Below are 18,257 nucleotides of genomic sequence, written 5' to 3' on the forward strand. Positions count from 1 at the left end.
AAAAAGTTAGCTGCCAGAGAAACATTGTTTTTTCATGAATGGAGCTGTCAAAATAACCTTATTCTTGTTCTGATTACCATGTGTGTTCTCTGGGTTGGATTTGGTGATATACACTCAGTGCTGTTCACCGGCCAACTCTCATATCTCTTATCTATGCTTGAACGCACCATGAGTCAACAGCCTGCACATTAAGACTGCATTACCACACAGTGATATGGCACCCTTAACAAAAATAAATGAAGATATTCAAGTCTCAACAAGCTGATCTACATGCAATAGTGGCTGCCCACACAATGGGGGAAACACATTGGACAATAACACTTTGTTGTTTGCTCACTAATGCTCATCAGCGTTGCAAAGAGTATTTGATTGTGTGCTAAAGCGCTTCTTTGTTCTGTGTTTTTGTGTTGACTATAGCAAGTAAAACCGAACAAATAAAAACAAAAGTTTTATAAAAGAATGTATGTATTAAATTTGAAAAGAAGATAAAAAAAATAAAATAAAAGATTTATCATACAACAAAAAACATAAAGAAACTTTGACAGGGCGGGATTCAACACCTTGAAAAGCTCTACTCACGGGATTTTGATGTGCTTATCATATTTTAGGGAGAGAAGAAGGAAGTTATTTCTGAAATCAATCTTCCGCTCCAGCTATCTGCATTAACATGATTTTTCTTGTATGCTCAGGATATTGAGTAACACCGTTGTAAACCAAGTAATACAAACCTCTGGTGTCCCTAACCCACCTTTATCTTTTGAATAGCTAGTTTGAAGGATAATTTTAGGCTCTTTACATTTGCATAGGTACACTGAACATAATCTTGTTGAACCATTTCTGTGGATTTGATTGGAGAAAAAAATGAAGGTAAATCTGGGATGTATATTCCTTTCAAGTATTCCTGCTCTACCCCTCAGTGATGGCAGTCATTGTCGCTTTAAATATTCTCTGACAGAAATGTTAGGCCTCAAAAAGACGATCGGTTGGAGATCTGATGTTAACTCCAATTTATTTCATGCGCTGTGACTTCTGCACAGTAAAGGTAGAGAGCAGATGACCAGGGCATGTAGGACGATTTAAAGAAACAGGCTCGCTCTTAGACCAATTGATTGACAAATGTTTAAATAGGAGTGTAACAGAATACACGAACATAATTTCAAGGAAAATATATGCAATCACTTGCACTGACTGATATCCTTTAGCCAAAAGTGAGTGTGAGAGTAGATGTTACTGATACAATTTAGTGATAAAGTAATAGTTATCCTAATAAATCCTAATAACCGTGGTATCTGGTTCCCTCTAGTCCAAAAGTCATAACAAGACGAAACTAATGATCAAATGTCACATGTACTGATGAAAGTTGGTATACGTCTGAAAATGTAAGGCTACTGGACTGGAGGTCCGTTTACCCGGAGAAGCTGCATGCTCTATTCCCGGTGGGGTGGTCTCCTGGATGTGGGCAGGCCATGACGAAGGTGCGGTTTATTTTCTCGATCATGCCACTTTGGATTTAAATCTCTCTCTCTCTCTCTCTCTCTCTCTCTCTCTCTCTCTCTTCTGTAACCTGCTTATCCAGTTCCTGGAGATCTCAGCTGTCACTGGGTGAAGGCAGGGTTCACCTGTCGCCAGTCTGTCGCAGGGCTGACATATAGAGACAGACAACCCTTCACACTCACATCCACACTTACGGGTAATTTAGAGTCTTCAATGCACCTTAGCTGCATGTCTTTGGACTGTGAGAGGAAGCGATTTAAATCTTTTATTTTTTTTAACTAACCAATGACTGTTAATCTAGATTGTATGGACCAAGTTGTAGAAATTCTGACCCCTATTTCTGTGGAGCATGTGGCTAGGCATTACAAATTGCACCTTTTAACCAATGTCACTGTGTTACTTAGAGGAGTAGTAGTCTGGTTTGACAAGTTATCCAGGTTGCTCCTGTTCTCTACGTTATTCCTGGGTGTTTCTGCCTAGACTTTGTACTTGTCGACAACAGGTTTTTTCATTTGCAGGGTTTAAAGGCTTCCTTGTAAGAAGTTCATATTGAGTTGAGCTTTTATAGCTTTTTAGAGCTTCTTGTTCTCACCCATCTCTCTATCTATCTAAATTCTACCAATTATCATAGTGTACAGTTTTTCACTGCGATCTCTTGCCAGCAAAAATATACAACACCAGTCCTGTGTTTTCCCACCATGAGGCATTACAGCCTCCCACTTGGAGTTTTCCTTTGAACTCCTAGGAACAGAATTAGAAGTTCAGATTAGAAACCCCCCAATTTCCAACTTCACCACTGTGATTGGCCAATCCCACTGGATGGGTGCGTCTGCGGTCTGCTTTTGCTCATTAGTTGTCAACAAAGATAAGTGTTACCAGGGGTTACCAAGTAAGGCATTTGGATCCAGTGTAAGCATGCATGAAACGTCTCTATCTCACATACACTTAAACACTCACAGAGTCAAAGACACAAAAGCAGAGGGCAAAGCTGTTAGAGAAGATTTATTTTGATAGGTCCCAAAACAGACACAAATATTTCTGCCAGGGAAATGCCAGGGCAGGGATTGTGCAACGAGCTGAGGAGATTTACCTACTTGTCCTTTTGAAAGATATGTTTAGACAAAAAGATAAAAGTTAGAGGAATTTAGAAACTCTCCTCTACCAAAAGCACATCATGTCATGCTCATTTCTGAGTTCTGTGTGTCTTCATTCAAGCTAATAACGGATCCTTGCCTTGGATGTTGTTAAAGCAAGTCTTTACATGTTCAGAAGTTCAGTTTTTTTTATTTTTACAGTAGCTGTATGTCTTGTCAAATTCGTTGCTAAACACACAGCAAATGACACCAAAGAATGCTGAAAAATGTTGTTCTTCCTTTTGTCTTGGTTCTTTTACCTTACAAAGCTTACATTGTATAGCTGAGTGTGGTTTTACGGAACATGGCTAAAATCTTTATTTTGCTCATAAATAACATATTGTTCCTTTGCTTTGCATTGGCTTCACATGCAGCACACATACAGTATATGCCAGTCTTTTGTCCATTCAGCATAAAACAACAGACTTGTATATGTTGACAGACAGAATGAGCAGTTTCACGTGTCATTCATACAATCCTCCATTCATTTTCATCCAAGTGCTATGAGTATTTTTAGACACAGGGGGGTGCTGTCATCCAAAGTCCTCTCCCTTTTTAACACGTTTGACATGTTCTGTGGTGAGGAAAGCTTTATCTGAGAAATAGTTAAAAGCCTCTGTATTATCTTCAGGAGGTGCCAAACTATCAGCTAATCAATGCTGAAAGTGTGCGTGTGCTTAGACGGGAAAAGGTCGCACTGCTAAAATTCTTACATAACTTTTGGCCGCTGTCCAGGGGGCTGTGTTTCCTGTCTGGGCTGTGAAGGCCAAAGAGAAAACATTTCTGAGCTTGTACTGGTGTTCACCTTGTTTACGGTGTTTTATGTCCAAATGTGTCTTTCTTAGATTAACAGTTTTTCTTTCTCTCTGCTCTGGCTGTCTTTGGGTTTGGTTTGGACTACGTGTGATGTGATCCCCCCTCGCTCTCCTCTTTTCTTTGCAACCACACACACTGTCTCTGTTGTTTGCGAGGCTCTGCAGTCTAGATTCCTAAGCAGTGAGTCAGACACACCAGACTCTGCCAACAACACTGCTGCAGCAAGTCGGCTTCTGCCTCATCACTGCTTCATCCCTAAGCTCTGCCTCGACGATAACTGTTCCTGCAAATATCTTGATGTAGGCCATCGTGTCTGTTATCGAGCTGCAACATCCCTCGTCTCAAAAGCCCAACCCTGACCCAGCCCGAAGTTTAAAGCAGACTTATTTATTTTTCCTGGCAGCCAGTGAGCAGTAGGTGTGTCTTTTTGTGTCCGATTGTCCAATCTGACTGAGCCTGCTCTGCTGCCTTGTTGCTGAGGAGGTGGAGCCAGAGCAGCACAGGCTTGTTGTGCAGCTTCCATGAAGGCGGAGCAGCAAGTTTTTCACCAGCTGGGCGTGTGTGTGTCTTTGTGTGTTTACATGTGTGTGCGTGTTTGTGTGCATGCATGTTTGCTTGACATACGGTGTTTCCAGAGCTGGAATCTAAGGCGAACCAGCCTCAAGAGAGCATCTTGGTAGTATACCCAGCAGCATAGGAAACACACTCACAATCAAACTTATGGTATGTATCCGGACAGCATTTCCCTTTCATGCTCGCTCTTTTGTCAATGTCTGTGTGTGGAAGTGCTTCCTGTCTGACATAACTGGCATCATTTTGACGACTGTAGTTGTGATCAGACAGTTGGGGGTTTAACGTTCGTTTGTTGGCATTCAACAGCAGTTTGTGGTGATCCAAATTTGCTGCTTTTTCGCACGTAAAGTTAAGGAAAGTTGGCAGGAGACTGAAGATTACTGGGATAGTGTTACTGGGACTTTTATGGACCCCGAGAGCAGTTGTCGTCAAGGAAACAACAAAAATAAACAGTAAATAATCAACTGTATACACTAAGGGATACTGCACTAACGTTTGATGATAATTAATATTTCATCAGGGTCTAAATACAACTATTAATGTGGTTTCAAACAACATTATCTTACAATATCCAGACTTCTGTGAACCAGGGTTTGTTGTTTATTGTTTATAAAGAACAAGTATGAGTCAGAGTGCACATGATAGACAAATATAGAACAGCGAAATAGAAGATTTATGCTTGTGCTTCTCTTCTCGATCCTTAGTTGCAACGTGTTAGATTGAAATAAAAGGCTGATAAACAAATAACAAAACAGAGAGAAGTAACATATATTCACCCTGCTCAGAAGGAAGCAGAGCACAGTTTTAGAAACTGGTAGCTGAAACCAGTACAATGCTGATAAAGTGCTGTGGTGTTTTTTTCCTTTTGGCTCACTTTGATGTGACTGCAGTATATTAACAGTACGATGTCAGCTCAGGTGGCCTATTAAAGTAACTTTGACCAATGACATCACTTTTGAGTTTACCCAGCTCTCTGTTTGCTCTCAATCTTCCCCGCAGCAATAATGTTCATCCTCGTTCAGGTCTGCACTGAAACTTCAGTCAGAAGTCTGCTCTACATTTTTTCCTTATAACACTGACTGGACATTTCCACCTCTGAGCTGAGGGGATCCGTGTGATCACTACTGACCATTTAGACAAGTTTCAAGTTACACAGCTAAGGAGCTGCTTCCAGCCTGATTCACATGTGTGTGCGTGTCAGTGGTTTGGCGGGTGTGGCCCAGCATTAGTCATCAGTTTTCATTACAGGCACACAAGCCACTGCTTTAATGGCCGTTGTTGTGGAAGGCCTGGATATACGGCATTGTTTCTTCACTTCTGACAGAACAAATACATTGTGAGTTATGTGCGTCATGCAGAGAGCAGGTCCAGGATGGGCTATAGTTGATCTTATGTGCCGACATTGCACTTTTCTAAAAGAGGACAAGGACTCATACAGCAAACCTCAAGCGCATCGGCAGTTTCCGTCTGAGATGATGTTTCAAACCCAACGAATGCCAGTTTGAAATGAGCTGTGGTTTCCAAATGGCACCCTTCTGTCATCACCCACGCTCTAAAGTCTTGTGTCTATTTTAATCACACTTGCCACATCTCTCCCAGAATGACCATGATGGTCATATCAGTGTCCTGTTCCTAACTACATCTGTCAGTGTTGTCCTCACAGCAGAGTGTGTGTTTGTACCCTGACAAAATTTCTACCAGGTACAGCCGTGTGACATGACCGTCTGCACACCTTTATTTTGTCTGTGAACAGGGCTGGACAAAATAAAATCAACATCTCATTATAATGTGTAACATAGTTACAACACGATCTGCAGTATTGAATTAATAGTCACAGTGTCAACGAAAATGTAATAGCCTCAATAAGGTAGTATTTGCTGCAGGATTGTAAGGTGTTCCTGTTACTTTGTCCACCCCATGTATGGCCCCGTCTTTGCTGTGTGGTAAAAGTCCGGCATTAATCCTGTATAAAAAAAATCTAAATCACATACGACTCATAATACTATACATATTACGTTGGGTTAGCTTCTATTCCACAATGTGGGTTCTTTGGTTTTTGTGATGAGCTAATGATGATTATAAATGCTAAATGATTTTAAATTCAAACGTCAGAAGGTATTTGTTAACATAATTACCAACAAAATTTGACCCCTTTTCATTTCGTAAAAACATAATGTTTATTTTATCTGATTCACCAACTAACGCTACGGCTAGCAGGACATCTTGATAGTGCAGTTACTGCATGACTAGGCCTCATTGGTAAGGCCTTATTACTTTCCTGGTACAAACCTAAATGTGTACATGTATGTACAGGCATGTACATGTAACATGTATTGATTTATTGGAGATATGTATTGTGTCGTTTAATTCTGTGATGTAATTTTTCTTTATTTAATTCAAAGTGTTTTATTTATGCAAAGTGCTGGTATGTTTTGATACATAATTTTACATATGATAGAACTTTGGCTTCTTTAGTTATTTTAGGAAAGCACTTTTTAACCCCTCAAATGAAGGTAGTCGTTTTGTGTTCTATACCTAAATCCAGGTATTACATTGGCAACTGATACTTACCCTTTGCTCTTTGAAGCTGTTGATGTGAAAAAGTAATGAAAGATTGTTTTCCGTATAAGTAAATGGAGTTCATTTTTTACTGTGTAGCACACAATAGATACTCATTCACCTCAGGATATAGGCAGAAACCTCTAGTGACATGTTCCAGCTTTTCGGGAAAATCCAAAACTCTCCAAAATATATTGATACAGAGCAGCAATAACATAATGTGAAAGGCATTAGCTAAAAGCCGCTTAAGCTGTATGTATGCTGTTTGTATTGTGTTGGTGGATTTACAGTATGTTATCTAAAAGCAGAGAGCAGTCTGCATGAGGAATGTAAGAATGCTGCAGTTTGGAGTCACAGCAGACAGAAAGCTTGCTAAGCGTTAGGGTGGGTCTCAGGTGAGCTAAGAGAGTTTAACTTTAGACATACACTTGAAACTCATCGACGAAGAGTAGATAATAAAAACTAAACTAAAACTTACAAAATATGATGTTTTTGCTTGCTGTTACCCATGTGAATAAATGTAGCCTATTAATGTTCTTATGAGAAAAGGCCCTAATTTAAGAATGCCAGCAAGAGGATATGACCTTTTATTTCAGTCCAGGGAAGAGAACTAAGTGCCTCACCTTTTGGCATGCTAATGAGTTATTGATAATTTTTTATCAAAATCCAATACTGACAACAGGAGCCATCTTGTAAACATGCTATGTAGGGCCCCTCCTGTCAGTTATACAGTGCATTGTATCCCTTAATGGAGCATGAATAAAATGAGCAGCCTGTTTGTTTGCCTGATGGATAAGTATCTGGGTGGTTCACTGCATGTGCTGCCTAACCTGTCTTTGTTAACTTGCATCTGTCACACAAAGTGAAGGCAGGGCTGGTGGGTGACTTGTGTAATTTTCGATGTCAGACCGAGCCTCAAGGGGCGAAGCATGGTTTGCATAGTGCTCCTCACTGATGGTAATGCAAATGAATGTGGATGCTAATTTGTGCAGAACATATGTTTGATCTGACCATTAGTAAGTGAGCATGAATTATTGAATATGTATGAGGGGTCGTAGAGCAAAAAGCACTGTCACGTTACCTTGAGATCACCAAATAAACACATGCCTCTATTGTTTTGCTCTTGTACTTTATGGACTGCCTTTATATGACTTAAAGACAAATTAGTCACCAAATATTGTCCAACTTCCTTTAATTTCAACAGACACATTTAGAATTTGTGGTGAGTTCCACATTTAGTTTGGATATGTCCTTTGAGAGCTTTGGGTTTTACCATTATGTGCATGTCTGTAAGGGAAAGTATAGAGCACAGTTATGATGTCATTCATTTGGTCACTGAGACAAGATGTGTTTATTTCCGACGAGACAACCCAGTTTAAGACAGAAAGGTTACACACTGCAGTGGCCACAATCCCTTTAATCAAATTAAATTACTTTTTCAGTGTGTCTTTAAATTATGTCAATGTTGTAGCGAGGATAGCCCTGCTATTACCCCCTAATTCAGTTATTTAAGCTGAGCTAAGGGAACCGGCTGTGGCTTCATATTTACCAAATAGACATGAGAGTGGTATCAATCATCTCATCTACTCTCAGCAAGAAAGAGATTAGGAAAGCAGCATTTCCTAAAATGTTGCACTATTGCTTCAAATGAAATCAATAAAAAGGCTTATTGTAGAAACACATGTTTATATAATCAATAGAAAGCTAGCAGAGTCTACTACAAGCTGCTATATTGACAGCTTTGAGTACATACAATAACCATTTTTGTAATCTATATTCATACATTCATAATGATCATTTTGGGGCAGTGTCTTTGGAGAGAGGCCTGAAGGGAGGGGCTGTCAGTGTTGCTGACTTGGCTACTGCTAGATTTAGAGATGTTCAGAGTTGGTGCTGCAAGATACTTTCCTTTGAGAAGAGTTGTCAACAATGGGCTGTGTTTTTACGGTTGGAGGATTTCTAAAATCTGGCATACTCTTGCTGGTTTCTCCAATTTAACTTCCCTAAGCTCTAATGTGCTGTTACCAAGATTCAAGTGAGTTACCACCAGTGCCAGGGCTATTGTGATCACAGTGTTACAATGAGGGAACTTTAGCACAATTCAAAACATTTCTAACATTAGTTTTATAGTTTTGAATGAAAATATCTTAGCTGGTAGATTTCTGTTTCAAGTGCAAGTTCAACTTGCAAAACACATCTGACGGATCATGCTTTACCACCCAGCATGCAGCTCAACTCAACAACTGCTTCCTTTTTTCAGTTATTAAAGTTTCTTTGGTGGGCAGCCTAGCAACAATCAACATTTCCTGCAGTAACAGTAGAAAGATGACTTCCCCTGTGGTAGGGTGATTCCCTGGGTGCTTGTGACCTCACTTCCTCCTTTGTGCCACTTCCTCCTTATTCTCTCTCCAAACAACATTCAACGACCCTTCTAAACATCTGTTAATTAATAATTAGTTCTAAACAGAAAAGTGTATGATTTATTTGCTTAATCTTAGTAGTCTTCACAGTCCTGCAACTAAATTCATCATTGTATAAGTTCTAAAGGTAAGAAAACATGTATCTTTTGTTTAAAGAAACATTTGAGCCACAACACTGCCCTTTAGCTGAGTTGAAACACAAACCCTGAGCTGGGTTGTGACCTCATCTGTGTGACTGTAACACCAGCATGTGAGGCAATCACTGACTGAGCTGCAATCATTTCAAAATTAGAGGTCTCAGATTGCAGATGGTTGAGAGTGGTGTGATTCACAATGCACTCTGTCTCTCTGTGTCTCTGTGTGTCTCTTCCCTCTTGTTGCTTATCTGCGTTTCCATTCGCTCACTCTAGTCATTCACATACATGCAACCTGGCTTTACCCTCCATCCTGTCAGCTCAGTGTCACTGTTTAAACGTGATGCACAGCTGGCTCGACAGGTTAACTCACTCAGAGGCTCACGGGTGCGTTTGTAGACATGTGATAATGATTATTACTAGACATAGTTTTTCATCACAGGACCCTACGGCGCCTATCAAGAATACTGTAAATAATACATTTATAATAAGCAAGCACACACAAGGATGTAGCATGTACTATACGTTACAGGGTGTCTTACAGTGCAGTGACTGATATCCCAATGATCTCACAACCTTGTATAATTCGCATGAACAGATGGAAAAGCAGAGTAATGTTCACTAACTGGCTTGGTTAGCTTAACAATTATACAACACTACACAATGCATTGGGTTGGATGTGAAACTAACTGCAGTAGCTCTGACCTGTTCAGTGGGGTGGAGGCTCTGTTTATTCATATTCACCTGAAATAACTGGGCTGGGCCCTGAAGCATACTGGGCTCCACCTGGAGACTGATTCATGGCTGCGAAATACTGAACTGCAAGCAGGGCTGCTTTAAAAGTTTACTTAGTGCAATCTTTGTGTAATTCTGTAAATCAAAAAATACATTTACTTCATAATACATAAGAGACACAAGAGGTTTTTATTGTCATTGTAGTGATACAACGAAATTTAGTTTGGTAGCTCTCAGCTAGCCAGCAGCAGTGAATCAGTTATCCTGCCGAGCAGAGTACACTTGAGAGTAATATGTTTAGGATTTAACTTCATTATTGCTACTGCTTGTTTCATAACTAATAAAAGTGCAAGTGGGAGTTGCTTATCTTTATGCTCATTGTTAAACACACAACTCTTAGTCCACGGTAAATGTCAAACGTTATTATCATTGTCAAATAAGCCAATACACATTTCCTAATAGAGCATGCACAGCATCTCCAGAGAGAGTAGAAACATTTGTCTTTGTGTTTTTTGATATTCCAACTAACAGGTGTAAAAAGCAGTGGTGTATTTATTAAAAAAATGTGAATACAAGCATTATTGCAAACTATATAATGCACGGAATGACTCTTTAAACTAAAAAATGGGAAAGGTAATGGACAACATAGTACACTCACAGTAGGAAAAGTAACTAAACTTTTATATGTCTTTTATTTTAGAACTTAATAATATGTTTCCTGGTAATCTTTATATTGATATTCTCTATGTAAAAAGCAGATTGATGACCAGGCCAGTAAGATGAACTGGATCTTCAGCATGAATTTAATTATATTATAACTGAACAGAAAAGAGCATCAGCTACAGAAACTCAAACCTCATTAAGAGGAAATGTAACATCTCTGCATCACTGACACCATTTCTTAGCTGCTATGTGGAAGTTTGGTGCAATTTGGTGTGAGAAATATCTGCATTTGATTGGCCCAGCAATGGGCCGTCATCGTTGGGTCTCCTTGAAGACTGATGTGAATTATCTCTGTGTTAATTTCACACTGTGATGATGGCTGAAGAGCAACTAATTAATCCTACTTATTTTTCGTCACTGTTGTCAGTTGGTGAGGTGAACGCATCTGTCAACAGTCCCACCCTTTAGTCTGGAATGTAGAGCTTGAATCAACCACCTCTGACTGCAGTACGATGGCTGCATTTGTGGGGATTTCGTGTCCTTCTCTTAAACGGATACAGAAACTGTGATGACAGGCGTTTCACCATTGTTTCTCCATCCACAAATTATTTGCAAGGAATATTTTGCTTTTCCACAACTGTTGACTCTTGTGAAAACGAGACGTTGCTCTGTGTGAATCTTGAAATGATTTTGATGGTTTAATTGAATGATTTTTTTCACTGCACATGCATAACTTTTCTCTTTCTCTCTGTTTGTCTGTTTGTGTCTTTTCTTCTCTCCAGTCGCAGCCTGGCCAGGCCACACCCAAACCGGCAGCTCAGGTCTCCACTGTGAAACCTGCACTGTTCGAGGTATCAGACATTCCTCCTCTTTAATGCCCTTTAACCTCTTCTTGCCCTGCTTCTCTCTCTGCAGAAACAAATTTGTCAACTTCCTTTGTTCAATCAATGGATTGTTGTCTGACCTCTGACCTGCGAATTATCTGGACTATGTGTAGTATGGTGACTTCCTTTCCTGTCCCAGCTTCATGTTTTTATTAGTTTAAAGTAGAGTGAGGAAGTATGTTTAGCTGCGTCCTCGGAGCAGTAGAACACATAAAACAAAACGCTCCCTTTCCTTTCATTCAAGTCCGAGAGGTAACACCCAGTTTCCCAGTGGGACCCCGTTTAACTCTTTAATGCTGCTATCAAACAATGCAACAAAGGGATTTTGCCCTCATGTTCAGTTTCATGTGTTGTTGATTGGAGTAATAAGTTAAAGGACATGTTAAAGTAATCTACCTGTTTGTTCATCAAGAACTCAGGAAGTTTTAATATAAAGCAAGTATACTGTTTATGACTGAGTATACATTTAAGATCCGAGTTCTTTTTAAAATATCAGCATGATGTCTTTTGCTAGAAAACTTTATAAAGTATTAGGTATACGCTGTATTTTATAAATCCACTGCAGTTCATAGGAGACAACAACAGGGTGACCTGGACAAAACAGTTTGTGTCTTGAAACAATGCCTTCAAAGTCATCGTGGCTGTAAAACACGGGGCTTTCACTGAGTCCATTGCCTAATTGCCTTTGAGTATTCTCTTTAACATTGTTAAGGCCAGACAGTGTTTTGACAGGAGAGCTCACCCTTCAACAACTGGGCTTTTTTCCTCCTCTATTTTGGGTTCCCTGGCTTCTAGGGAAGGGCTTTGGTGGGATATTTTAACTTTGAAAGTGGCCGCGTGCAGAAAGGGGCTGCAACAGTATTCAAAATAGTAATATGTGAGACATTGTTATTTATAGACTCAGCTTGTATCAGTCATTATCCTTTAGCTTTAAGTGACTCTTGTTAGCAGCTGACCTTGGTGTCCCTTTTTATACCACTCGGTTGACTTTGACAGAGTGGGGTACAGTTGCTCATTTATCAGTGGTAGCAGTGTAATGTACATTAAAGAGATCCACCATTCTGACTTTTTCAGTCCTGATAGCAATAACTGGCCATCCAATACCAGTGTCTAACCAATTAGCTATGTGCTCCCACTATGTGGAAGTGACTGGGATCATTGTTTAATGTGTAAGGCAACATCAGGCTACACTTAACCATTGCTTTCCTAACTTTGTAAAACCAAAAACATACATATACATTTACTGAATTGTTATTTATCATTAAATATAATAAATCATACACCAGCAACTTGGTAAAAAATCTTCCAAATTATAATTCATGTCGTTTGCTCATGACATGTCATTAACCTGTTTATTGCAACACCAAATTGGTCAAAACTTACACAGGAAAAAAAACCCAGTATATAATGTATAGTATAGAAACATAGACTTCAATTTATTTTGGTCAGATATTGGCAAAAAATAGGCGCATGGTGGTCACGAGCAGCAAATGTCAAATAACACACACAAGACTCATTCCCACTTCCCGATGTGGACAGGAAGTTAAAAGTCAAAGTATCAGAGCTCTTCCTTGTTGCTGAAAAGCAAGAAGTCAAGCTCCAAAACCACTAGATCCTACATTTCCTTCCTTCACTTCCTGCAAACACCCACCTATCTCAAACCCAAAGACCCTAGCTTCTAACACGACTTTGAGTTATGAATTTGTAGTGTACAAGCTCCTGGCATTATGATGACATCATGGTCATTTTCTTAGCTCCCAACAGCTGTGCAGTGGACATTATAATTCTGTTATCACAGGCTGAGTAGTGCAAATAAACTGACATTTGTGTGCAAAATCTTTGGAACGCCCCTTTAAAAAATGATTTAATTTAGTTATGAAACAGTAAAATACATTAACAACTGCCACAAACAAACATATTAAGCTTCAAATGAGTTGAAGTAGAGGTAGATAATCAACTTTTCCTTACCTGGTGCGTTGCAGAAAACATCATCAGGATCCGCCATGGCTACAAAGCCTGGGGTGGGTACTACAGCAGCAGGCGGAGCCACACAAAGTGGCGTCACAGCAGGAGGAAGTGCTTCAATTGGGAAAGCAGGAAAAGCCAAACCAGAGGTAGACAGACCTTGGATGCCTAAATATAAGTTAAAGGGGACTCTTGGCTGTTTGGTGGGATGCAACCTAAACCACAGCTTCCTTCCACACTCTGAGCGTGTGCTCATCTTGACGCAGCTCGCCCTCTCATCTTCACTGGCTTCATCTTCTTTTCATCTTTGCCAAACATTTTGTACAACCTCTGTATGCGGCGTTTCTCTGGCTCAGCCACCCAAAAAGCCTGAACTTTCAGAAGCTCAACACTTGCTGTATCACATTAATGAACTTTCATGACATCACGCTTTGGATGAATGCTCGTTGCAGACTATGGAGCTGCATATCTTTCTCATGACTTTCTTCTAACACGTGCTCCTTGGTTTGTAGACTAACACTACGCCGACAGGTGCTACTGTTATTGACATGTCGTCAGCTGGGTCGACCTTTGTTGACATGACATCAGCTGGGGCGAGGGGCGGTCCTAAAGAGATGTCAAAGGTAATGGTGTCCTCATGTCGAAAGCGCTGCTCACGCTTTTCTTTTTTATACACAGTACTGCTGATCATTTTACTGACATTTTGATTGATTTTCTACCAACCGAGCTGCACGCATGCACCCATGTTTGCTCGTCATATTGCTTATTGTTACAGTATTTCTCTTTTGGATATATTTGAAGTTTTTAGATTACATTTTCTAATTGCATAGCTGGTGAATACTTTGCTAAGCAGCTGATTATCACGTATTTAGATTCAGTGTGAGAGCTTCCAGAACACACCAAACATCCTTTGCTTGCTGCATTGCCATAACACAACTCAAGAAAATTTATGAGCTGCCTGGGAGGCAGAAAATCACTTAAGAGCGTTTGGAAAAAGGTCAGCAGTACTGTAAAATATACCATTTTATTTTCACTGGGTTAGACAATGAAAAAGCAGACTAATTCAACCGATCACACTGATCAATGGTCAGATTAGTCTCAGTAGACACAATCAAAACGTGTCTTCTTGCTGTAGTTGGACTACAGTGGCAGATCTGACCAGAGGTCATTGTACATTTTCTCCTGCTCTGTTGTCACCAACACTGTTAAGATATTGTCCACATCTCTTGTCAATATGTTTACTGGATTTAGAAGGGCTGTGAATCTCTCATACTTGTGCTTTTGAGTAACTATTTGGCTACATGTTTGTAGACTGCTGCTGTCTCCCAAGTCAAAGCCTCAGCCACAGTTCCTTCTCCTGCTGCTGGCATCGCAGCGACCACTGCTGTGACCAAACCTAAAGAGTCACCCAAAGGCACAGCCAAGGTAGACTCGACTGCTACAGGCTTCTCACACTCTTTATGATGACTCCCTCCAGGGGTACTTTCCGTGGCTTTCTTTCTGCAACATCTACTTTGTGTCTCGGAGTCTTTTTCTTTTACTTTCGATACCTCAGACTCTTCCTTTGGACATTGCTCGCTTTGGGAGACTCTTTTCGACTTTGGTGGTGACCAGTAGGGAAGTATAAAGGACTGGTGGTTCTTTAATCTGCAGCCCTTTGTTTAGCATTCCTACGCTTGTTATTGTATTTGCAAATGGTGCACACTTGCAACACCACACTTGCAGAGGAGGGGCCTACAGTTTCTTGGTCTGTCATCTCTCTCTAGTTTCATTCCACAACTTCTAACAAATGTCTGTTCTCAAATTGGTGGAGGATTGTCTCTACTGGAGTTTCTTTGGGTATATTACTGATAATGTGCGCATGAACAGCAGATCTGTAATTTTACTAGACTTGATGTACAGTGCCTATAAAATAATCAAATTGTATTTTAGAGTGCCACTGCTACCAAAACAGTCAAAGCTGATGTGCATAAAGTTGACCCTGCTAAAACAACAAAAGCGGTTGCCACGGCTGCGGCTGGAAACGTGTCTGTGCAGGGGAAGACAGAAGCTAAACCGACACAAACAAAGGTAGACAATCTTGAAACCATTAAGGGTGGAGGCTGTCTTCTACTTTTATCTGGTGTATTTCCTGGCTGTAGAATATTAATGGATATGTTGGATTGGATATTGTCATTGTGACTCTGACTTAACAGACCACTACTGTGCTGGAAAAAGTGAGGTTTGGCCAGGGGCACATTGATGAATTTGCAATCAAGTAGTGCAGTTTCTTGAGCATTATCACAATCACACTTACTGCAAACCCTACCACAATAACAATGTTGTCGAGGTCTGTGTACTGATACTGGATCTGTGTCGCAGGTTCAGGTGGAGGTTCCTCCTGCTGCAGCTAAAGGAGCCAAAGAGGTAAATACTTACTGAAGCATTATGAGTTTGCTTTGAAAAAGCATGTTGCTTTCTCCAGTGTGCTGAGTTGTGTTGCATGCGCAGGTGGATCCATTCGATGCCCTCGCCAGCATACTGCCGTCAGCTGATAGTCTTGTACCCCAACAGCCTTTATACACGGGGCCAGAGGTCCAAGAGGTACGGCACAGCGTGCACACATGTGTGTCTGTATTTAAACTGAGCAGATAAGTGATTGCGCTGAGCTGCAGCATGAATCTGCTGTGGGTAACTGTGTGTTGCATGTATCACAGCTTAACATCACCTCTGAGAAGGGTCAAAAGTGTGGAGAAAGAGACAGCACGCTGCCTCCAGGATACAGATTTGAGGATATGGTTAGTTCACACCTTCTCTTAATCCCTTCTTTACTAATTAGCTTTGTCAACCGCCACCGGAGTGTGTTTTTTGTTCCATTGACAGACCTCACTGTCAACATGTTTTTTTCAGGGACTATTGGGAAGTAGTTCCTATCGAAACAGAGGAGTAATGGGGAAGTAATGTGTCACATTTTGTACGTTTTTGCTCCCTGAAAAAATGACTGACATAAAGTACCAAAAGCTGAGGTCAGTAGCCTGTTACATAATCTAGTTTATTTTTAGTCTTTTACTAAATATACTTCCAGCTTTAAATCAAATTTCTATTTTATTTATTAAATTTGCATTGTTTTATTTAGTTTAAGTTGATCATAGAAACTCATGTATCATATTGGCACAAATATTGTTTAAAGAATATAAAATTATCTGCATGGCCAGATACCACTAGAGGAAAATGAGAGGTCGTTATTTTGGGGGGGAATTTGTGTGACCTCAGCATTGAGGGCAGTATTTGTTGACTCCCTAAATTACTTCAGCATTTAATCTTATTTCTCTTCCAACTTAAAATGAATCTTTTTTTTTTTTAGCCTCCGGTTCCTGCAGATGTTAAACCCAAGGACGTTCCTGTAAGTGCACCTTTACAACTCGCATTCATTAGGGTCACAACCTCCTGCATTATGCTTATTTTCTCTTTAAGCTCTCTGACCACCCATTTTCAGAAAAATTAGCATAGACTCCAATTACACACACACTCAGGAAGTTTCCTATGAATGATCTCCTGGTTCCTCTAGAGTGGGGAATGTTGAATTACACTGGCGGGTGTTGTCTGAGCAAAGAGTACAGCACCCACCATCTCTATTCAAGCTCGTTGGCTCTTGTCTGACCAAACCCAAACACGCACAACAGCATAGGCACACACCCGCGGACTCACACATATACATCTACTTTGCTATCCACCCATTTGTAGGTTACCACATAGGTTACTATATACTCATCCTCCACACACCCACATTTGCATCATAGCTTACTCCCACTTTGTCGTCATGTAAGAAGCTTCTTTAGATTTGTGTTTCATGATCTGTTTTCACACAGATGTGTGTTTTCAGTTTGGATGTTTATCATGTTTTTGAGTGTGAGGGCGTTTTTGAGTTTTTATGTGTCAAAATTATATTTTCACGGAGTTTATTTGGGATTCTTTTTCTCCATGGAATGTGAAGGGTGTGTCTGTACTTTCCCTTCATTGTTGGTACATACAGTCTGGTTTGCATTATTTTGCACTTTTGTTTGCTGTGACTTAGCAAAGCATGCCCTCTAGTGGAGAATCATTTGGCTGTTATGGAATATAATTTAAAGTAATTCTTCCTAAATTAATCACATTATTATAAAAAATAAAAATCTGATCTCTGAGATATTGTGTTTTAATCTGGTGGTGATGTGTGCTGTTTTTCATCACAGAAACCAATGAGCACCGGCGATGCCCTGGAGTCTCTTTCAGCTGGATTCATGACTTCAACTGTTCCGGCTGCACCCAAGAAGCAAGAGGTTAGAGTCTTCAAGCATGTAGCACTCACCTACTAGCCCATCCTCCACCATTGCACCCATTGAACTCTTTTGAAAAAAGTCCATACTTATAATTCCCAGTTAGGCATGTCTGTTGTAGAGAGAATGCGCCCTGAATATACACATACGTTCAACTGTGAAATTAAAGGCATAGTTTTGTGCTTTTTTAGTAGTCTAACAAATTCCCATCTGGTGTTTTTCTTTATGAAATATGAAGAAAAAGGAATGTGTTGACAGTGTCAGTGCCTCATCAGCTGGCCCTACTAACTTTGCTCCACCTCCTGTAAAGGTAAAGTAAAACAAACTTTGAAGTATCTGACTAAAGGAATTTAGCATTTCATTTTCTAATGTCGTGTCTCTTGTGCAGAAATCTCAAACCCCTGCAGAAGTTTCCCCAGTTGCTGTGTGTCCTCCAGCTGATAAAAAAGCCAAGATGGAGAAAGTCTCAAGTGGTTTCTCTCTGAATTCTGGACTGGATACCAAAGTGGACACCAAACCTAAGACTGATGGGGTAGGAGATGAAGTGGACTACATACTTTGTACCCATGTCCTCGTCCTCTTTTTA

The 18,257-nt window shown here is 40.2% G+C and overlaps 1 protein-coding gene across 1 annotated transcript in view; it reads left to right on the plus strand.

Annotated features, from left to right (window-relative positions):
• cast (calpastatin) overlaps positions 1-18,257 on the plus strand; it is a 30,013-nt gene that overhangs the window by 3,306 nt on the left and 8,450 nt on the right. The window contains 12 exon segments of the mRNA XM_054616114.1: positions 11,310-11,378; positions 13,394-13,525; positions 13,889-13,999; positions 14,688-14,801; positions 15,309-15,446; positions 15,738-15,782; positions 15,867-15,959; positions 16,073-16,153; positions 16,720-16,758; positions 17,588-17,674; positions 17,910-17,981; positions 18,060-18,203. Coding sequence (XP_054472089.1) covers positions 11,310-11,378; positions 13,394-13,525; positions 13,889-13,999; positions 14,688-14,801; positions 15,309-15,446; positions 15,738-15,782; positions 15,867-15,959; positions 16,073-16,153; positions 16,720-16,758; positions 17,588-17,674; positions 17,910-17,981; positions 18,060-18,203 — 1,125 coding nt within the window.

This window comes from Anoplopoma fimbria, chromosome 17, assembly GCF_027596085.1.
Source record: "Anoplopoma fimbria isolate UVic2021 breed Golden Eagle Sablefish chromosome 17, Afim_UVic_2022, whole genome shotgun sequence".
Lineage (NCBI taxonomy): Eukaryota > Metazoa > Chordata > Actinopteri > Perciformes > Anoplopomatidae > Anoplopoma > Anoplopoma fimbria.